Raw genomic sequence first — 23,337 nt, 5'->3', positions numbered from 1 at the left:
TCTCGCGGCCGCTCGCGCGCGGGGCGGGCGCCGTCCCCCGCCGACTGCCGGGAGCCGCCCGCCGCCGCAGCAGGGCTTTTCAGCTGGGCACCAGGGACTTCCCTGGTTCCCGGGCACCAGCCCAATTGCGGCGCTGGTGGAAGGATTTCCTTCTGGTTTCCAGCCTTACTGCCAACGCTTAGACAGCAGCGATAAAGATTACTAATATATTTTAAATCAGCTTCACAGTGAAGAACTTTGAAAGAGGCTTTGACTGGCGCATCAGTATGTTTTGAATGCGGTTTATGATAGGGAGCTAACTCGGTATCCCATCGGGGCTGCATGTCAAGGTTGGGTCAGGTTTTGCTCTCTTGCGTGTGTTTTCTGTGGGAATGGATACTGAGGGTAGATTCAGCTCCCAATTTTTTTATTGCTCGCTTTTCATGTATTCTGCACGGTAACCTGTATCGCTGTAAGTAAAATGTTTTCAGAATCATTTCTTGTGCACAATAATTGGCTTGACTTTTTATTTTAGCTTTAGCCTTTTACTCTAACTGTGTGAGGAATGATCAGTGTACTGGAAGTGTCCTTTCCTAGTTGCATTTATTTTTGCTTTGAAAATATGCCTGTTTTGTCATGCATGGAGAGTATTTATAACAGTACTGAGCTACATCTGTTGCTTTTGCATTGATTTATGAAAAAAACATTGAAGAAATGTCTGTAAAGTAATTCCCTAGCCTTCTAAAGGCATGTCTGTCCAGCATATTGAAAATGATTGTACAAGCCCAGTCTGGTTTTGACTTAGCTGGAATTAATAAAAGTAGTACTGAAGATGTGGTAGAATGAGCTTCAACATGGGCCAAAACAGAGTTTACAACTTTGGGCATGCAGATTAGCAGTTATCCAGTCCCAGAGCAAATTGTTTGGGTCTTTAGCACTGTCACTTGTGCAGAGTAGGTAAAGCTGGCATATGTGTGTGTGCTCAAAATACACTTCTTCCTTTTGCTTGCATAGACTAACCATGTACATCATTGTTAGAAGACAGAATTGCTTAAGTTCATTTTCTTAAGCTTTAAGCTTATGACTTCAGTTGTTCCTTCCTAAAGCTGGAAAATATACATCTTTAACTCTTTGCATGAATGAAACGAGCAGGATTTGGCCCTCTATGGGGTGACTGGAAGTGCATTTTTTGAATTCAACTAAGGAACAGCAAACATGTCTTTGCTTAGGAGGGTCTCCAAATACTGGTCTTTGAGGAAATGCATTTATAACTTACTGCTGAAGACAATCTGAAGAGTAAAAATGCTTTGAAAGAAGATGCAGAAAAAAAATAGCATGTAAACAAAGTTTGCTCAGATATGAATTGGGGCCACTACAGTTTTCTACTTGCACTGCAAGTTAGTATTGTTCTTTTACTTCTATTGTGGCAGTCAGACACCAAATGAACTAATGTTGTTAGTATCTTAATAATATCACTTTAACATCCTAATGCAATTCCATAGTTCAGATGGAGTTTTTGTGAGCACACTTTTCCTCTTTAGCACCTTCCAAATTTGAACTTCATTTGTAACACATCAACAGAAACTGGCTCTTAATTAGAACCAACTGGAGGGAAGTAAAGGACTAAATTCCCATTTTTAAGTTAATTGCTCAATTTATACAGTTTGTACTATAAACGCTTATAGTCAGGACTTCCACTGATAGCAGTAGAATATTGGCAAATTGAGGAAAGATTTTACTTCATAAGAGGACACTGTAGAAGAAGAATAACCATTGTTAAATTTGGACAGTTTTTAGTTCTCAATATGAAACATGGCCAGTGGCCTTGGCAAATAGAGTAACTTTAAAACTGAGCACTACACTTGAGTTTGGAATTTTGTATTTTCAACTGAATACCAGATTAGATTTATTTGAAGGCCAAACTCAGGGTAGCTCGCACAAATAGTCTTATTGACTTTACCTGAAAAACTTGCAAACTATAAAGCAAATCGTCTTTGGTCTGAAATGTGAACTTTCTGATAAATGGTAAATTTAATAGTTTTATTATGTCTAGGCTCAATTAAGAGCTTTGCTGTTTCCCCAAATGTACAGATTTAGAGAATATTAATTTGTTAGAGGACACTGGTGTGAACTATGTGGCTTGTGAAAAAGAAAGGAGAGGGGAGGAGTGAATCTTTAGTATTTATTAGGTTGGTGCTCATGATTATGAGAGACTTGCTCCTTACAGTCATACATTTCTGGTGAAATTACAGTTTGGAAAGAATCTCTACTTGTTCTGTGGAAAGATAGGCTTTTGTAAACTATACAGTAATAAATACGACTCAATTGTTTGGGAGTCTTGCATTCCTTTCGTGCCCAAAGTCCTTTGAAATTTGTTGTTGTTCAGGTTGAACAAAAGATCTTTTGTAGTAGACATCAAATCAGAGACCATGAAATGTATCCTAGCATCCTCACTTGCATGCATGAGTCATATGGATTTGCCTCCAACTGTAAGCTCAGCCCCCACTGTGTCCCACAGGTGATCTACGGCAGCATCAGCTTCAGGACAGTTTCATTTCAGGTAGTATATAGTGGAACTGAGACAAGATTTTAGAAGTTTATTTGGCAGCTTAAGTCTGAGCTGCAGCCTTTTTTGACTGTCTTTTGTTGATGAGCACTGTAGCCCAGAAATCAAATTGTTTGGTATAACAGCTGTTGTTCAACTAGTGCCTTACTAAAGCAGTGGTTCTTTGTTCTTCCATTCTAGGTGCTCTTCTGCTGGCTACTGAAATACAGTGTTCTCAATATCTCAGAGAAAATCTGTAGTAGGATATGTCTGTAGTATGGTTTACTTATTCTTGTTTGCTTTAAAAAAACTGTAAAAAATCAGTTATACTAGATGAGACAGTACCTGGAAAAGAAATAGTTTGTGAATTTTTTTCAATGTAATTAAGTTACTTATACACTCCATAGAATTTAGAGGAAATTACTGCAATTTATCACAGTATTTCTGTTTTCTGAACTTTACATGAGGTGGAGTGCCTTAGCTGATGCCTTAGTTGACAAGAAAGAACAACTGCCCACAAATGAAGTTTTATATGCGTTCTCATTTGTGGTGTTCCTTAAAGGAATTTTGAAGAGCTAGAGCCTAAAAGATACCATCAGTAGGATTGCCAGAAGCTGTCATGTCTGACCAGATGTGACATGTTTAGAAATGGTAAAGCTAGCAGGAAAGTGCGCAATATGAGTATACTGATTATGGAAGTGTTATTATGCACACATTACAAAAAACAACATCTTTTACTGATGTTTTTAGTATTTTAAATATTTTAAAACTCCCTTTTATATTCTTTAGAGATTAAGTTATTGTGGCTCTCTGCCTGGATTTGTTAGGTTTCTGTGCATGCTTGATTGTGAGTGGTGCCAAATTCCACATTTAATTTCTGACTTTCCAAAAAGACTTTGAATGTCTTTTCTTCTTTTGCACCAAATTAAATATGGGCATAAGGTGACTGAATGAGTTTCTGATAATACTTGTCACATTATGTTTTGAAGACTTGGAGGCTTTGTTCCATCATTATTTATGCCAAGCATAGTCCAAATATTCATATAAACTTCAATTTAAAAGTGCATTTCTTATCTACGTTTTGGTAAGTCAACATTGTGCTTAGGGAGTTTTATCTGTAAGAAGGCTAATCACTTTTTTATAGAGGTGGTGATGGTGAGAGAAGCTGTGCTGAGTGTAGTTGTACAAAGTAGATTTTCTGAGCCAATACAAATATGAGGGCTGTGCAGAGAAATGGTACTGTTTTAAATAAATTATTTTATAGTTGCTTTGAAGCAGTCCACTTCTCTTATGTGACCACTTTAAGCATTTAAGAATGATTAGTGTTGGCTAACTTATATCAGCCTAACCTGGCTGTATTAGCCTAACCTGGACTTCAGTCTGAACTTTGCTTCCCCTTCTTTCTGTAACAAATCATCATAAGGTTTGTCCTGGCAATGGTGCCTTCTTTCCCCTCCTTTCCATAGACTCACAGTATAGCCCAAGGAGGAGCAGTGCTAAAAGAGGCCCAGAACCATGTTCTGGCATAGCCCCGTTTCCTAGAATATCTTAATAAGAGAGGACCCCCAAAAATCTACCCCATATGAAGACAGAGGTGCCAAAGTTACTGTATTTCTTTGGGTTGCATGGGATACTGATGCCATATTCCTAATCAGAGTTGTAGTGGGTCTCTGGCAGATGCTTGCTTCGGCGCATTCATGTTTCAAAACTTCTTTTCAAAAGCTTTATGTCTCTGATACTAACTGCTCATTTTGGCCAGTGAACTGTTGGTTAAAATAGGCTGAGAGTTCATTTAAAAGAAAAAAAAAATCCACTAAGTATTATACTTCTTAGCTTCCATAGAAGTTTTAACAGCTCCAAGCGCAAGATCCAGGAGACCTGTTAAGTCCATAAAGAAAAGCTTAGGATGAAATCACGCTATTATTTCTTTCTTAAGACTTTTTTTGGATGCTGCTGTGTGAGCCAAGGAAGCATGGAAAGGAGAGTGAGAAGGGAAGGTGTGTAAACTAAGTAGAAAAAACTTTCATTTTTTTCCTACTTACAGTAAGATGAAAGAAACTCTCAAGTCTAATTCTCAAAAAGTAGGGAATCTGAAAGCATGAGCTGACAGTCTTCTTTCTGGCATCCCTGACCCTCACTTCATTTCTTACAGTCTGCCTGTATTGTTCACAGGTTTGGATATTACAGCTTTGAAAAGTCTTTGTCCTGCCCTATTTTTTCTGCATGAAATTCAAGCTCTGTTATTGAATGTAAAGGTTTTGCAAAACTTTTTTGTCTGCTTTTCTGCACTTACCTCTTTGTACCCGCTTCGTGATCTCTTTCACATGGCTCAAGGTGTATGTCTAGTTGTTCCTTGAATCTTTTTCTATGTGCCAACTTTAATGTAGTACTTTTTTTCCCCCCCCAACTTCTCTTACATGCTTTGTTTTACTTTCATTTTTCTACTCTGCAGAATACTTTTTTTAATGAAACCTGTATACTGCACCCTGTACTTCAAAGAGTTATTAATGAAAACGTAAACTTAACTTGCCTGCAGCGTAACTAACCAGACCCGCAACAAACATTATTACATCTCTGCTTGTATTTCTTCATCTGTACTTTGTAAACTCTTTGAAGTGGAAACCTGCTCAGGTGTTGTCTCTGAAGGGCTTTTTAGTTTGCTCTGGTAGATTTAATACACTGTAAGGATAATACAGTTCTCTTGAGGGAAGAGCCGCTACGGAAGAGGATTTCCTGGACAACTGCAGAACTTTCATAAGAGCTAGAAACAGGCTTCTTACCCATCTCCCAAGTGAGTGCTGGATATGAGGAGATGAAACATCACACTGGGTAAGAGGGAATAAAAAAATTGCTTGAAATTGCCAACTATTCTATTTTTGCACTACTGTATATACAATGACATGAGTTGCTGTAAGAGAGAATTAATGATCGGAAGTTTTTTGTTTTGTTTGTTTTGTTTTGTTGGTTGTTTTTGTCATGGAGGTCCATAATGGAGGGTCATCTTGTAGGATATTACACTCAGAAATTCACTTAAGTAAATATTAATGATTATACTTATTCTCTGCCACAAAATTAAGGGGAGATATGTGAATATAACCGAGGGCAGACCTTGGTTAACACGGCTTTGGATTTGTAAAATAAATCTTTCTAACACCAATATTGTACAGCAATTTGAAGACTAAAAAGTATGGATTTTTCCCCAAGTTTTTCTTCCCATTTATTTCTATTAAGAACTGAACAATATGAACGTTGTAGTAGAGCAGTGTCAGTAAGCAAATGGCTTATTGCTCACTGTAAGCAGTTGTCAGAATACAACTTTTTAAAAAGTGAAATAATATTTTAGAAGTGGTGGAGGTGTATGTCATTTTTCCGTTTGCGGAATGCCTGTGGAAGCTTAGAAGTGAGTGAAATATACTATCCCTGTATATCTTTCCCATATGAAATGGGAAAGAGCAGTTCAGTTAAATTTCACTTTTTGCATGGTAGGAAGACGAAGTGAAAAATAACTGTTACCAGACCAATGCTAGCATACGGCAAAGCTGCCATAGCCTTGATTCACCTCTAGCAGGGCCCTGGGAAGCAAAGCCTTCTCCTGCCACTCCCAGAAGGGGCTTCCTCCCAGAAGCAGCAGTCTGGTGTCCTGGGGGCAGCAGGAGTGGGCTCTCCTATTCTCTACACAAGCTCTACCTCTTTTCTCATCCTTCACCCTTGCTGGGGCAGCCTGACTGTCCTTGACCTAGCCTTTCACTTTGGGGGAAAGCGAAATTAAATGTTGCCTGTGCTTTGGAGGAGCCTTGACCTGGCTCTACACATTACTGTTGTAGTCTTAGAAAAAGCTGGTATTCTACAATAAAGTGATTGAATTTGATAAAACACAGTATATCTGATTTTACAGCTTGTGATAAGCATTGGAGGGTGTTAATGAAAACCAGGCTGTTATCAGACAGTAATATTTGTATTACTTTCTTCTGGAAAAAGACATTAAAAAAAAAAAAAAAGCTTAGAACAACATTTTTGAATTGATGGTGCTACTTCAGTTGTTAAGTCAGTGAATACTATATGTGCCAAAATTCACAGTGACATAAGACTTTCCGACATAAGCGTCCTCCTTATTACATCTAACTTGCTTCAGCCAAAGTTTAAAAATAACATAGGATCTTTACTACTTTTTGGTTCCAAAGTGGAAAATCTAAGGGGTTGGTAGAAGTTGGTAGTCTTACTCTTCTGAAAGTGATTGAATGCACTGAGAAGTTTTCATACCTAGGCAGTATGATGCATCTCTTATTCTTTACTGTCTTTTAGCATGTAGTACAAACTTGGATAATGCAGACTGTCACAAAACAGCAGCCAGAAATTTACTATTTGTTGTTACCATCCTCCTCGACAGTAAAATTTGAAAAAATTGGGAAATATTTTTTTGTTAAAATCTGAGATCTTTAGTAGGGGATTCCTTAAAGAAAGCAGATAGGATGGACCCCAAAGAATATGGATAAAATAAATGTGATTCAAACAAAAGAGCCTGAAGTGCAGCTGTAGACAGCATGATTAGAAGCAAATGACTGATGGCTTTGGGTCGTGATTTCCAACATAAATTTGATACCAGCAGTTTATGCTTTGGCAGTGAGAAGCTGCTCAGGCTGAAACTTGGCATGAAAGAACTAATAGTTTATTAAAGTTTAAGGAGTGACAATAAATAGATATATTCAACAGGAACTGTAAAATTTGAATGTAATTTTCAAGAGGTGATTTGACAGAAAGTTCAATACAGCATAGAAAAGCTGTATTCATGTTTTGCACTTTTCTTTGGCTTTAAACCTGTTGAAAATGTATCTGTTGTCATACAAGGCAAACCATGGCTAAAGGTAAGCCAAATAGGTCTCTTACTATGTCACCTTAGGGTGCACGGTTGGAAAGCAGTCCAGGTTTTTCACAGCCCACTATGAGTGGGATCGCACCACTCAGTCACTCTTGAGGCTAGTTACAGTGGCCCAGCCCCCTTCTCCTCTGCCTTTTAGTTGTGTTTGCAACCCAAGCCCAGTTCCCTGTGGCACAACCAAGTCCTTTCACTGTGGATACCTCTGATTAACCAGCTAACTGAAGTGGTTTAAAAACAGCAACTTAAAACAATTTTATCTTTCAGAGGTACAAAGTTAGGTACAGCAGAGTAAACACAGTAAAAACCCTGCAGGCCTTAGTTTTAACAACTTTCTTTGCCTGCTCTTGTGACTTGCTCTCAGCTCACTGACCTCCATCCCTCTACTTTGCCTGTCCTGCTGCAGCAGGCTCCCTGTCACAGTGTGTGTCTTGGTCAATCTGTTAGATTGCAGTGACATCTCCTGCAGAAGCTCTGTGCTCCTTAGGCAGGAAAAACTCCCATTGTCTTGAAGGATAGTTCTGTGGGAAGAAAACTAGTAAAATAGCATGAAGTAAGTAAATTAATATTAATGATAAGAATACAGTCTCTTTCTTTAAATCCCATTTGCCTGTCTCTCCATTTCCAGTAATCTTTCATTTCTGGAGAATGTCTTATTAATACAGAACTGCAGCATATGTAACACAATACATATAACAACCATCTCATTTTCCAAAGCATGTGGTTTGTTTTAAGGAAAGCTTTAGCAAATTCCTGTTTCGCTTTCAAGGTAATGCCACAGTATCGCATGTAGTCTGAAACCTGGGTAGTAATGTTAAAACTGTCACTGATCAAAGTAGAGGACTCTTCACAGAGGGGAAGCAGGATGGAACGGACTTATGCCTGAGTTCTAAGTTTTTGTTTTCTAAATTTCCATTTTAACCACTGACCATAAAAATAAGTAACTGATTATATTCTTTCCTAATTCAGGCAATCTGCTCTTTGTAGATAAAATTGTTTAAAAAATTATTTGAGAACAGCAAGTACAAAAGTAACTACAGCCAGTTACATCTTCCCCTGTGGTCACAGGAGCATGAGGTCTGTGTAAAATTCTTTCACACACTTGGGTGGCTTGGTAGTTGTGCTAAGAAGCTGTTGTACTTGATTCTGCGTTAAATTTGCTTGTTTTGCAAATGAAAAAAATATTTTCTTATACTGCCAACCATGCAGATTCGTGCTGGGCTCTAAGTCATACTGTGTTAATCTTATAATAAGATGATTATAAGATGATAATCTTATGATAAATCTTTATTTATTATAATAAATAATAATGTGGACTGAACTCAGTCTTCATTTATACCTGAGTTTATAATGTCCAAGGTAAGTCTATAATTATGTATTTATATTACTTTTCATCATAAAGAGTAGAGCTTTACAATACAAAGACAATGTATATTCTGAAGACTGTACATAGGTTTAACAGAAACATGACTTCCAAATGTTTTGGAATGTTTCATATGATCTTCATTTCAATAAATATGATGAAATGATATTTTACCTCTTTTTTTTTTTCCATTAAAAGCCTAATTATCAAAGCTAGTAGCATCTTTTTCTTTGGTACGATATAGATAGAGTTGTTGTGAGAAGAAACAAACATTAATGTTATTTTCCTAACTCTTTTTATCATAAGTATCACCAGACTCTGGAACAAATCTTGAGCTATCATAAATGTCCAGAGTCTTACTAAAGTCAACTGGGCTGTGACCATATCAGGATTTCTCTTTATACATTTATTTGCCTAAACTTCAGCCAGGCCTGAGCCAGAGGGGATAGAAAACTAAGTGTGCAGAAAGTATTTTATTGGACCCTTTCTTTTTAACACTGGACAAATATTAGCTCACTCTGGAAGGCCAGAGTCGAGTAAGGTCTGTTCAAACTCCAGGACATACATAGGCTAATCACAGAGCTGGCATTGGAACCTGGGATTTCTTGATTTCTACCCTCAGATTTAAGCTTTTACAATACAGTTATTATTTCTGGTGCATGTGGATTGTTTAATGAGGTCTATCAGAGCAAATAGAGGGTGTACTTGATGGCACAAAGGTAAACCTTTGTCCTAGTCAGTTGATTTCCTGGAGATGTCTTAGCAGGACTGAGTCTTACAGAGGAAACTGAATATAGGGAGTGTAGGAGCATTCTTAACTGGTATTATATGTGACGCACAGTAGGCAGTTTGCTTCAGTACTTACCAGCATTGATGGCTAAACTTGTGGGTGCCCCTGAGTATTTTTTGGGCTCTGTCCCATTCATATTTGAACTTTTGATTTCTGGGTAGTAGAGGCAAGGAGTGTTGTAATTTGTGGTTAGTTTGTTGTCTAAATATCTCACTATGGATAGATGGTTTACCTTACAAAAGAAGAGATGTCCCTATAAAATGGAGGAAGAGATGTGCAGCTTGGCTCTGCTAGGAAGTGACCTGATTCAAGACCAGAATGGGAAACACAAGTAGACAGAGAAAGGAAACACAGCTTTTTAATGGGAATCTTTTTTAACACTAGTAAATTATACTGTAGATGAAAGAACCTTGCAGTTGTCGTGTCATTTGTAATTTGAAGCCTAGAAATGTTTAAGACAATGATTTTCATTATCAGGTTCTTGGGATAATTAATGTAATTCTGCTGCTTAGTTTACTGACTGAAGCTTTATTAATTATTTTTAGGCATTCAAGAGAAGCAAGCTGAACATTGGTTTGGAAAATGTGTGATAGGAGACCTTTCTTGTGAATCTTTGGAAAGCTGGCTTGCTTCCATTTCTTGCCTTTTTTTTTCTTTTGCTTGGTTTTGCTTCATTCCTGCATCGGGTTGTCTGTATTAGTTACATCCATGGTTTTTGCATACTGTTTCTTTTCTCTCTGTTTGAGTATGCTAGTGTTCTTCTGAGATCTTTTTGTCAAGAGCTTTTCTTCCTGCTGGTTAACATCTGCAGCACCCATGTAGATGTCATCCGTGATGTTACAGTGCTCAGTTCCTTCTAAGTTGCAACAAATTTGTGATGGTTATTCCCTTAGAATATTTCAATTTTATAAGTGTGGCATCCAGAATCTGGAAAATGGGAGCTGTATAGTATGCAAGTGTCATGATCCCAATCAATTTCCTTCAACCCAGTGTGTATGAGCTTATTTTTCAGATAGAAGTATTATATATACACTGTGTAATTAATGGCTGACAGTAATGTTGCACTGCTCTAACTTTTAAAAGTCTTTGCTTTATTTTCTGTGTCACTTTGTTATATGTGTATAACTTATTTGCATGTAAATTTAATTGTTTCCCAAAGTTTTGAGTACCTAGCAACTTCACTAACTTATGTGTTTCTCAGCCTATTCCCCTAGAACTTCTTCTGAGTTTAGCCCATAGTAACCATTTTATGCTAATAAATATTTATATTAATGTGAATGCTTGCCAAAAATATATTTTGGCTTTAACCTTAAATGAATTTACAACTCTGTATTTCCTGAAAAGAAGGGTACCTATTGCAACCTGATAGAGACTGGTCAAAAATACAGTAAAATTTGCAAGTACTATGTTCCCAAACTTCTTTCAGTGCTAACCAGTGCACTCGCACACAGACCGAACTTGCGATGGCCAAGTTAAAACTTCTGGTGTTGTGCAGACATTAAAATGTCAGCTGATAGAACCCCCAGAGAGGGGACTGTAGAGCCCCTTCCTATACACTTATTGAAATTATCTTAGCTTTTGGTAAGTACTTCTTTATTCTTTTTAATGTTGGAAGCCTCTGTCATGCAAGGACTCATGGCCGTGCTCTAATACATTCGTGAGTCTTTAGAGGATTACAGCTTAAGTGTTCTTTTTACTCCCCGTCCTCCCTTTCTTTCTGGGTGAGTTGGCAACATTAGGGTGTTGGCACATTTGAGTATAATATATACTCAGTAATGTAATGGACTTGAAAAGATCTATGCTCCTGGGTTGGACACTTTTTTTTTGGTCATAATATATACACTTCTGTGCTTTTTCTAATCACAGTGACAGACTGTGGTGTTTTCTTGTTTCTTCTAGAATGGTTGCTTGGGGAAAGCAGCACTGCTGTGTTGGCAGAATCCAGGATATTTTATTGAAATTCAGGATTGCTCTAGCTGTCCTTTTACTTCATTTGTTCCTGGCTACAGCAGGCAAAGGTAAGACACATTTTTCCTGATTCATCTAGTGTTGATATTCCAAATAAACAGCACTAGCCTTGATGAATGGAACTGTTGGATATGTTCAGAATAGGCAAGTTTCTGCCTTCTTGAAGTCAAGGGGAGTAATTGCCATCAGTAGAAACAGTTGATGCTCAGCACTTTTGGCATACACACCCTACGTTTACAATATTTATTTGTTATCACAAAAATAATCATCAGTAATAACTTCTTTTGGGATAAGGATGAGGAAGGAGTGTAAGTACAATATGTAATAGCACGGCAAATTATTTCCTGGCTAGTTCTTGAACTGGAAGTGTTACTATTTTCAGAACATCTCCTTAAACTCTTTCACACTGCTCTTATGCAAACACCACAAGATCCAAAGAGAAGAAATGAATAAAATAACTTAAGTATTTCACACTGTTAGCTAATCACTCTCTGGAAAATGTTGTATTTGAAAATGCCAAAATATAATTAAAAAAATGAATTTAGTGAGGATATTGGAATAATGCTTGAGATAAAACTTTCAAAAGTTATCTATCTAGACTTTGTAGTCACTGCATAGAGCTTCTGAGAAAACAAATGCTTCAAATAAATTTCAATAGTAGACAAGGGGAGTGCAGGAAAACGTGCGCTTCAAGCAGGGAACTGTAGCTACCCAGTGCTACTTGCCTGACCATCTCTCTGGTCTATATTTTGTCATCATATCATCTACAAGGTGTTTGGAACAATTCCTGCTTGATGTCACAAAGCCCTCTGGCTATTTCAATGCAAAAACTATCACAAGGGGGTGTGGGGGGGTGATAAGCATCAAGGGTTACTGCCTGAATGTTAGAACTGGAATAACTTGAGGTGGGGGGAGTTTTACCTGTTGTGCTTCACTCTACCTAATGCATGGGTTAATATGTAACAGCTCCTTCATTGCTCTTGGCTGTGTATGTGAATATGGCTGGGAAAGAGGTAGCAAGGTCCAAAGTATGTAACAGAAATCATGTATTTCAGTTTGAAAGTGTATATTCTTTATATAACAGTAAATGAAAAATAAATTTGTGTATGTTTGTGTATGAGGTACAGTAAAGTGAGCAATGTGTGTTTTATTCATTGCTATTCCATAAGCTGGAAGATACAAGTTTGTCACTACTCTGGACTTTAGGTTCCCCGACTGTGAAATATAGATAATAGTGCTTGTCATTTATAAAACTTCCTCAGGTCAATACTGTTTAATAATATTAATCATGTTAGTAATGTGTATGGGATATTCAAAAATTAGAAGTGGTTTTTTGCCATGTTTTTAATAGTGACTAGCTTTAGAAACTGTTTCCTGAGCTGTGGCACATTGTTGAAACCAAGAAGGCCAGAGTTTCTAGCTGTTCGGACATAACTTAGTAAGCACACCCTTTTAATGACATTGTACTAGCAGTGAAATTTCATGGGTTGACATGATGGACTAAGTCTGAACTAGATTCTCCAAATGTAATAATTTGTATAGCATGAAGGTTTTATTGAGACAGAATTTGAGATTCAGGTATTAAACGTGTTACTAAAATGGCCTTGTTTTAACCTCATGAACTTTGAATAGTAAAAAGGACAGGCCTACTCAGCAGATGGGTGATGTCCTACAAGAATTATGCCAGGGAAAATTCAACTGCATCTAGAGTTCTGAGGACACAAGCAGAGAGGGGTTTCTTTCACCTACATGCCGCTTGCAAGCATCAATAATCCTTCAAGAAGAGCTAACTTGACACAAGGGTTGATTTATGCCTCCACCCTATTTTTTGTTTGTTTCTAGGTGATTAGCACTATTGGCAGCATCCCTACTCAGTTCTCTCCTCATCTAAGATACCAAAGTATGTTTGCGTTCTCCAGAGAATATGGAGAGAGAAGAACTACTGGTGGTCGTTCTGATGTCTAGGGCGCTCTGGATAATGTGGCGTAATTTATCCGCAGATATCAGAGTACATCTGTAGATGAAAAGGAGGGACAAAATTCATTTTAAGGAAACAGTTCTTAGTTTTAGATTTCCCAGACATTCAGCAGAATTGAGTGAACCATATTTAGAAAGTGTAAAGTTTTAAACTTTTTGTGAAGAACAGTTATGACATGCTCTAGAAGGTATACATTTAGATTTAAGGTGTTTATGGTGTTGTTACCAAAAGGATTTCGGTGACAGTGTCACTTTAATCAACTGTAGCAATTCAAATGTGACAATCACTTGTATATAAAATAATGACTATTGCTGTTACTGATAAAGAGCCAGATTGTGCAGATGCGTAAAAACATGAATATTTTTACTCCAGAAAATACTCAACTGTGTTGATGCTCAACTATACGAATATACTAACTGTACTAATGTAAGAAAAATAACTGTTGTGTAGGTACTGAAAGTATCTGCTCCTGTATGTCTAATTTTTATTACCTACAGTTGTAAATCTACTTTAGGTAGAGATACCAATTACTACTACCTGAAATTGTTTGAAAGAGAAAGATTACATTTTTGTTTTGCATTACTTTGTCAGTCTCAGCAAGTTCATTTTAAAAGTTATGCATTTGTTTGAAAATATATGCATAGACTCCATTTCTTTCTATGCTTGAGAGAAACTTGCTTGTGCTCTTAGTTTTAGTGAGTGTAAAAACCCCAGTTCTTGCATCTGTTAGAGATCACAGTATTAAAAAGGAACAATTTGCATTTCTGAAAGAAGTTAAGTGCCTGAATACAGCAAAAGCCATTGAAAAGTCAGCTCACAAATACTATTGCCTGGATTATTTTTTAAATTCAAGGAGTGGAGAAAAGGAAATTCCTGATAACATTGTTATGGCAATCTCTGGATTATCTTTGTTGGGAGGTAAATAGTAAATAGTAGGATGATGATGAACTTAAAGAACAAATGAACAAAAAGCCCCCCAAAACCCCAACCCCCCCACCTCATTTACATTATAGATGCATATGTTTACTTACAGGCAATTATTATATATGTACCTATTATATATAGGTCTCTTCCTCTCCTATTTTCCTTGGATCCAACTTGTGAATTCTGCTTATTTTTTTATCCTGGAAGTGTTTTGAGCGTTCTTTCTGCTATGCTACCTTTTCTGTGGTATAGTGATAAAGGTATGTTCATGGCCAGGTTTCTGAATGTGACTTGTAATGTCCAGACCCAAAGGAACTAACTGTAAGCTCAGAATGCCCCTGTAAGAGCACAGCCAGTTTCAGTTCTTCAGTTCCATGACCAACAGTGGGCTGCAGCCCCGTAAGTATCATTACCAGTGACAATAAATGATAAGTAACAGAACTTCCACAGGCTTTAAAGCAGTGTTCTTTCCTGCTTATGTTGCATCCATCCACATGCCCAATGGACTAGGTCAAGATAATGCTGATAATTAACTTCTAAATAATTTAGCTCTGAACTGTGCATCTTCCATTTGGAACAGTGAAGCTTGTTTTCTAACAGTTGTTATGATTTCCTGAGTGCTTTTTTAAGCAGTCTTTGGATAGCCCAGTCATGGTAAAATTTCCAAGCCTTTCCTGTAACAATTCAGATAGTACTCATATCTGATCTCTAACTTTGCCACCCATTTTTGGCACCTCATTTTTGGAACTGTTTTGAACAAAGTGGCCCAGACATTAAGCTTTCTTTCAGGCTTTAGTGAAGTCAGCTCTTTTGCTTGTTAAATTCATTCCTCAGGCTTTGCATACACATTAACAGCAGTCTTTCTGAATTGCCATTCAAAGCACAGTAAAAGGATCATCAGCAGGGTTGATCTCTTGTCACATAATTTCTGATGCTTACCTCCATTAAGACTGTTTTCACCTGCAAGTTCGCATCCTCATTGGAGTCTCATGTTACTCTAAACAACTTGCACATGTCCATTCTGGCTGTCTTGGCAACTTTATAGTGTCATGCACGCTTCAAGAATGTACTATGATTTTGCAGCCCTTTGATTCTTTCACTCTTGTCACATAAACACAGATTAAATGCTTAACATGAAATAAAGCCCATCTCAGGATTTGTTCGTTGTCAGGATCAGGTCTGCTGATGATATCTCAAGTTTCAACATTTCTGCTCAGAAACGAACTTTAATTTTTCAAAATCAGGATCCTGGACAGTTAACAGTGACTTCATATTCTGTGGCTATGTCATGACTCTGACTTAACCAGTCGCTTTGGCCATGTTTGCATGCTCAAGATCGCATACTGGAATTTTGGAGGGTGCAGGAATCATCCAAGTATGCTTCTGACATATGCTCTCTGAGAAACAGCAGCTACATGATATCTTTCAAAACCTTCAGTGTTACTCCAACTTAATAAAGACAATTTTTTTTCTTTGGAGAGCCTGTGTCGCAAGTGTTGATGTATCTAGCTGTATATCTAGCTAGTTGTTTCCTTTATAAAATCAGYTTCCTCATGATCTGTCTGAACTGGACAGTAGCAGACTTATTTTAAATGTAATTAGCCTTTTAGTAAAGATGGTACATTTGCATCTGTATCCAAAAATCACCACTTCTTTGACATTCCCCATCCCACTGTCTTCCTCACCCCAGGTTTAAGTCATGCTTAAAAAAAGCTTTTGATGCTGAATTGTTCCTAACTGAGTATCCCAGATTTTGCCTCAGGGGCCTGTTACTCTCTGACAGATGGCCAAACCGAATGGATGAATTCCTGCTTTGGTGGGGAAGTAGTCCTGTTGCTTGCTCTTTGGACAAGTATGCTTCTCCATTGCCAGCCTGCCTAGAAGCATGCTAAGTATAACCTTGCCATTCAGAGCCCACTGTCTGCTAATAAGGGTTTTCGCCTACAACTTCAGCCTGTACCCTGGGAGTTTCTTAGGTTCCTTTGGTCTCTAGCCTTGTATAGCACTTTCATGATTCCTTATGTTGAACATTGTGAAAGATGCCTACAAATTTATGCTAATTAGTGTTGGAAGGGCAGTCTGAAGGCTATAATATGAAACAGGAATGCTTATCGGTGGCTTTCCATGAAACTGGATTAATAAATCTAGGATTTCAAACTTTTTCCAATAACTTATCAATCAAGCAGGACTTGCCACAGTTAGGAACTTCCTCCCATTTTTTATTTGTTGCTATCAAAAAAGAAATTTGAAAGCCCCATGGTAAGAGAGGCAGAAGTCAAGCAAATTTCTTCATTCAAAATTGGCCTGAGGAAAGTTGGTGGTCTGGTTGGTTGAGATGATCTGGCTATGATCTTGAGAGCTAGCTAGGACTATTTATGAATGTGACTTACCTGGGGAAAAAAAAACCAACTGGCTTCAAGTTGGCAGGAAACTGTCTCTTGACAGGGGAGTGAATATATTGACTGATCCTTTCCTGCTATCCACCCCTGACTAATCATGATTAGTCACATGCCTTTCCTTGAGGGTACATAAAAGCTCTGCATGTATTGATAAATGAATGTCATCTTAAAGCTGTAAGTAACATGGAGTCTTACACTGCCTGAGCATCTACCAATCATTTGTTTCATTTCTCCTGTCAGTTCATGTCCCATGGGAGGTTTATTTAGGTTGAATTTATTTCGTTGCTGATAGATTTAACATAAAGCAAGCAATCATGATGATGTTTGTACAGTGATAACGTGCATTTTTCAAAAGATAAGAGTCATCCTCAGCTCCAAAGAGCTTACATCTAGAGCCACAAAAGCATTTACTCACCTGTAGTGGGACAAAGGAGGAAAAGAGGCATTTATAAGTACTTTACATTTAAGATGATCAATATCCAGTGTTTGGGGCATTCCCTGGCACTACATATTTTACCAGCATTGACTTAGCCTGAGACCTTGTTTTCACCGGTAAATTTACTGTTAGCACCACAAATTCTATTCACCGTCACAGCTGAACTTCAGGTTGCCACCCTCTCAACGCCCAAGTGGATTTGACATGCATAGACCAGCTGTCTCTGCAACTACGTGCCCTTGTAGGGAACAGGGAATGGGGCTGGATGGGATTAAACTTAAAATAAACCAGGGGCTCCAAATCACGCTTCCTGGAAGTTACACAAGCTCTCATTCTATTCCAGAATATAGCTATTTTCCACCTTTCCTGCTGAAGCTGTGTCAGTATACAGCCAAGAATTTAAGAATCGCAGGGTTGGAAAGAAAGAGCATGAGGAAGCATGACCATATAACTCAGAGAAACAGCATGCAAGGCTGGGAGATGAGGAGAAGGCAGTCATGGCTATAGTTTCTTTTTCTGTTTTTTTTCTGCATTTTATCCAGTGAATATTAAATGCAAAATATCTGTGCAGTCCTGGGAATAGAGACCAGAGCCTGCAATTCTGCCTTTGCCTCCCACTTGTAGAGGGCTGCATGGTCATACTCCCCCTTGTGCATGAGTTTTACTTCAAAGTCTTCATGAGCAGCTAAGATTCATTAACTGCCTCCAAATTTGCCCCTCCCCTCCAGTAAAAAGAAGAGGATGCAAAGTTGTTTCTTAATGTGTTATGTAAATACCTAGAAGCAGTACCATAAGGAACCATGAAAAACTCATACTGAAGATCCTTTTAAAAACAAAATTATTTAAAAAAAAATCACCTTTTCTTTATTTTTAGATCAGGAGGATTTCCTAGGACGATACAAAGCAGTCTTTAAGACTGAATGTGAAGATCCTTGGACTCTGTCACCAAGAATTTCTCTGCTTCCTTTGAAAGAATTCATTGTCTGTGTGCACCTCAAGCTAAAGTCCTCAAATAGTCCATGGACAGCGTATGTATATAATCAAGAAACACCCAACAGTAATCTCTCAGCAAATAAGTATGATCTTGGACTTATGGGAGATCATGATAAATTGAGAATATGGTTGTTTGGAAATCAAATAAATATGACGGAGATGCTTCATGAAAATACCTGGTACGAAATATGTGTCCAGTGGAAAAGTGAAGATGAGGAGGTGAAGTTATTCGTAAATGGAGTAAAAAAAGGAAACAAAAAACTAGCTGAAAAAATGAGTCTCCCTGGAAAAGGGCAGTTCTTACTTGGCTGTTCAAAGCTGCCAGGTACAGCTACATCACCTAACATGGGAATGACTGGGGAGCTGTACATGTTCAGAATGTGGGATAAAGCAAATATAAAACATTCCCTGAACTGCAAAGATGGCAGTATTATAGGCTGGAGAAAGAAGGATTGGGTCTATAAGAAGACAATAGAAGAGGATAACTCTTTGCCTTGTGGTAAGTACCATTAAGTCCCTGTTTTTATTAGTGTTTTTTTTCAAAAGTTGATTGACTGTAACTGTCTAAAATTTCCATTCCAGGTACTTTTCTTAAATTTTACAAAGTCTTTGTCTAATTGTCATTTATAGTTAAACACTTAAAGAGGTCACTTGAGGATCTGTAGCTCTCGCCAACTTTTATCCAAATGTAAAAATTGTGACAACAATCCTTTAAAGACTTTGCTTGCTCCAGCTCTTGTGTCTATGTGCTGTCCATGTAATGGTAATCTGAATGAGAGCAGGATCCATCCAACTGAAACTCCTTGGAGTATTAGGACTTTCTATTAATGTCATCCTAAAATAACTAATTTTCACACTTTCTATTCAGTGAATAAATCTCTCTGTATACCAGCATTGCTGCTTCTCATTTTGTACATTCAGTGGGCCAGAATTTCAATGAGTGTAAATTTTCACAACTTCACTGGTGCATTGCACCATCTTTTGCTGGTATGGTCTGGGTCTGTAAAGATTTACCAGAGGCTCTGATTTCTTCTTGTTTCTATGTCAGTAAGGTCATCCTTTATTAAAATGGCCAAATGGTCCCTCCCCTGTTCCTCAAAATACCCATCTGCCGTGAAAGAGAACGATAAAAAGCTTTAAAATAAAATTTATTTTCAGAGAAATTGATTTTCAATATATTTAAAATAGAGCTAAAGGTAAGAGAATAATCTGTGATGTCATGTTGTGGACATGAAAGAGATACTTGAATCAGGTTTGCGTGGGAGCCAGTTTATCAGCTGTGATAAGCAGTATTACCCTCTAAGGCCTTCAGAGATTTTAAGGTGACTGGCTCACTTGGTTCCTAACATTTTTATAGAAGATAGGCCCTTCAGTTAGACTGTGGCACCAGTCTTAGTCTTTGTCATCTTTTTCCTTAAAAACTGTACCTACCTTTTTTGCATAGACTAAAAAATATCATTTAGCTATGCAGTGTTACAATCGTTTGCTGACTGGGTAGATTACAAGTGTCTTAGAGCATTAAGATATGGAGGGGGGAAAAAAATCCCTCGGACAAATCAGGACTCATAGAAAATGCCCCTAACATTGGGTCACATAATGAATGAGATGTGCCTCTGCTGACCTGATACTGTAGGTGGGAGCACAGCTTCTCCATTGGGTTATGTGGCTTGAGAGAGGAGCTGAAGCAAGGATGCCTGTCTTTTGCCCTTACGTGACTCTGTTGGAAGGAATTCAGTCCCTGGGCTGAGAGGAAGAAAACTCTGGCTCCTGGACAAAAGTCTGGTACAAAAAAGTCTCAGAGAGATCTGTCTGGGTAGTGGAACAAATCCTGTATTCCAGAACTGCCCTGGGCAAGCTGGACTATCTGGTTGTCTTTCACCCAGGCGTAGAAAAGACCAAAGCTTCCTGCTTTCAGTCCCAGCACTTTCTGCCCTGGATATAGAGCATTCCTGAGCATCCCAGCACAGTTAAGTTAGCAAATATCCAACTCCAGCCCTAACTGCTTAGTGATTTTGGAATTAGTGATTTAGGGTATTTTGGAATCCTTTGTCTAACTGCAAGAGCTCTCCAGTGAGCATGTAAGATGTGTGGTTTCCAAAACTCTGTTGCTAGCCGAATTAAACTTTAATGATGCTGACGGGGGCCTGTTTCAGTACAAAGGCCATCCCTAATGCCAAGTGCAAGTTACCTGCTCTAGGCATCTTGGGAGAAAAACAGTTTTTCGAAGAAAAGTTAACTGGAATTTTTCTAACAGTGTATTTGCCTATTCTCAGGAATGGAGGCATTTTAGCTTATCTCCCCTTGCCCCTGCCGCCATTTCTCCCCCAAAAGTCAGCCTATCAAGGGCACATTTTTAATAAATATCAATCCAACAATTAAAAATAAAGTGTTGACAGTAGGAGCATATAATGATGTCAGGCAACCTTAATAATTGATGGTGCTGCCAGTCTTACAATCTGATTTCTTTCCAAAAGTTCCTCTGAATACTTGTGAAAAAATTAGCTGATTTTGGGGGACGTCTCTATTTTTGTTAAAATGAAAGTACTTTTAATAGTAAGTCTTCAGAAACATCTGATTTTTGCATCTACAGAGAACAGAATTGGTAAAGGGCTAAAACTTGGGAAAGGGCCATGCCTCCTGTGGAGGCACAAAAGGTGAAAAGGAAGTGGTTAATTACAGTCATAAGTAGTAAGTCATTTGTGCCTGAGGGCAGGTTTCAGGATTTTGTTATGACCTGGTTGGCATTTTGTGCTTACATGAACAATACTCTGCAAAATATTCAGAGTCGAAGTTTACCATGATTTCTCATTTGTTTAACCTCTCGGGATCTTTGCGGAGGATAAACCACTATTTAATTGGTGTTTAATAGGCAGTGACTCACTCCTTTAAGTTTGATTTTACTAAATGGTATATTATTAGCTTATATTTCTTTGCTTCCTTCTTCTGCTTTTCATTTGTTGACTCTATATTCCTTTGGTTTTATTAAATTTTATAGTAATTACTCAGATTTCAAACATTTTGTTTAGTTAACTCGTAATGTGAGGTCCAATAAAGACTAGAGTCTTGATTGCAGTAAAACTTACACACATGCTTAGCACTTAAACTCATGCTTAACTTGAACCAAGTAACTAGCTTCCCAAATTGGATCTAATGTTTTGCAAGAAAGGATGTGTCCGACTACTTCCAAGTTTATGATGAGGGCTGATCACAATTTATGGACTAATGGAGCTTAGCAACAGAAAACTTTTAAGTTTCAGGTAAAGACATGACTCTTGCTTTTTCCAGGCACGCAAGCTTCTGGGTCCCCTCTGATATATCTGTTGCAAGCTGAACAGGTGTAAATACTACATGTAGGACCAAAGAGTGAAGGAGGCCCACACACTGTGTGCCACTAACCTTCTGCTTGCATTCCTCAGGTTCCTTTGTTATTTTCTCTTTTGCTGAGAATGAGAGATAGCATGACAACTGTGATATGGAGAAGGACTGCCACAGATTGAATGTATCTCACTTTAAAGATCATCTCCTGGTATTTAAGAATATGTAAGTGAAGAGAGATCTGCTCACCGTTCCAAATACCAAAGCTAAAAAAAAATTCAACAAATAATTTCTTTATCTTATTGCTTGATGGATGATTCCTATTTAGCTACATGTTTTAATATGGACAGTATGAGTGATGTCACTGTTGTCTCTGCATAATCCAAGAAGAAAAGTGCACAGAGTAATGTAAAGCTTTGGGTGATTTAAGAGAGTACAAAGATATAAGAATATAGGTGCATTTAAAATGCGAAACGTTTGAAAAGAAGTTTTAGTTGTCTATGAGCACCAGCTCTTCAGCTGTCATTTTTTACATGGGGTGTTTGCAGGTCACCTTTAATAATACTTTGACAACTGAAAGAAATTTACTGTTTAAACATTAATTATTTCAGTTACATATTAAACAGTCACATTCTTGCTCCAGATATAAATATCTAAATTGTTACATTGTGTGTTTATGCAAGGAGCACAGAGATGATAGGGATATCTTTTACAAATTTCAATGAATAAATAGAATACACGGTTTTCAGCCTAGCTGTAAATAGCATTACTGATACGAAAATTCTGTTGTCTCATTTGTGTTATCAATCTCCTAAAAAGATATTATGTTTTGTAGTGACAGAGAACTTCTAGCAGGAGTCCAGTGCCTATTGATTTTGGTTGCATTTTTTTGCACAAACACAATTCACAGTTTACATCATGGCATTTTAATTCTTCTAAACTGTCCTGTCCAAGTTTCAAGATAAAACTCTGCTGCCCCCTCTTTTCCATGCATCCTTTTCTCTTCCTATACTGATGAACTTGCTACTGATATTGCAGGAAGAGGTTTCTAGGCTTGTAGGACAACGTGGTCAAATGTCAGTGGGAAAACTGGGAGCTGACCAGTGCCCTGTGTGACTGTTTTGCCCTTTCACGCTCAAGGAAGAAGAAAACTTCAGTTTGGCTTGCTGTTCTAATTTGGAGGTGTGAGCAGCAGGAGATGTGATTTGATCTTGTGCAATCTCTTTTAAAGATTACCCAAGCTGTGTACCCTTCTGATGACAGAATCAGCTTGCCTGAAAGGGAGGGTAGAGTCCCAGGCTCTACTTCCTCAGACAGAAGGTGGAAATGTAGCGCTGCTTGTCGAGTTTGCATCTCAGTCTGTTGGGTACCAAACTTTGGGCCATATTGCTACTTTTACTGAACTGGTTATGAAAGTTGGAGGTGAAAAAAGAAATTATTTGCCCCAAATAGAATTTTCTTTCGAAATTCATAAGGGCAAAAACCTGCAGAAACCAGTAGAAATCATAAAGGAAGTAAATGGGGGAAAAAAATACATGACTCCGAAGTGCCTGTTTTATGAGTCAGATACTGCTCTGCTTTGTACCCATTAACAGAATGCATGTTTGGCCTTCCCTTTCTTTGTCCGCTCTCATTGCTTATCTTTTTTGTGATATCAGAGTAGCTTTTTGGAAATCAGCCTGCCAGCGAAGGCAATCTGATTGACCTCAGCCTCTAGTGTAGATCTTCATAGCCACCAGTAGAGCTTAAAAATGCTCATATTTATAGCCAGATA

The 23,337-nt window shown here is 38.0% G+C and overlaps 1 protein-coding gene across 4 annotated transcripts in view; it reads left to right on the top strand.

The window, feature by feature from the left end:
- The window catches only part of ADGRG2 (adhesion G protein-coupled receptor G2), a 66,990-nt gene that overhangs the window by 515 nt on the left and 43,138 nt on the right, over window positions 1-23,337 (top strand). For all 4 annotated transcript variants that reach the window (XR_003253728.1, XM_026067156.1, XM_026067164.1 and 1 more), the window contains exons 2-3: window positions 11,450-11,568; window positions 18,130-18,747. Coding sequence is in view for 3 of the 4 variants with exons in the window: in XM_026067156.1 (XP_025922941.1) it covers window positions 11,451-11,568; window positions 18,130-18,747 (736 nt within the window). In the remaining variant the exon portion in view is untranslated. The remainder of the gene's footprint in view (window positions 1-11,449; window positions 11,569-18,129; window positions 18,748-23,337) is intronic.

The sequence above is a fragment of the Apteryx rowi genome, unplaced genomic scaffold (assembly GCF_003343035.1).
Source record: "Apteryx rowi isolate R43461 unplaced genomic scaffold, aptRow1 scaffold_1039, whole genome shotgun sequence".
NCBI classification, from domain to species: Eukaryota; Metazoa; Chordata; class Aves; order Apterygiformes; family Apterygidae; genus Apteryx; species Apteryx rowi.
The sequence above is the reverse complement of the archived record's forward strand: the minus strand, read 5'-3'. Positions and strand labels throughout refer to the sequence as shown.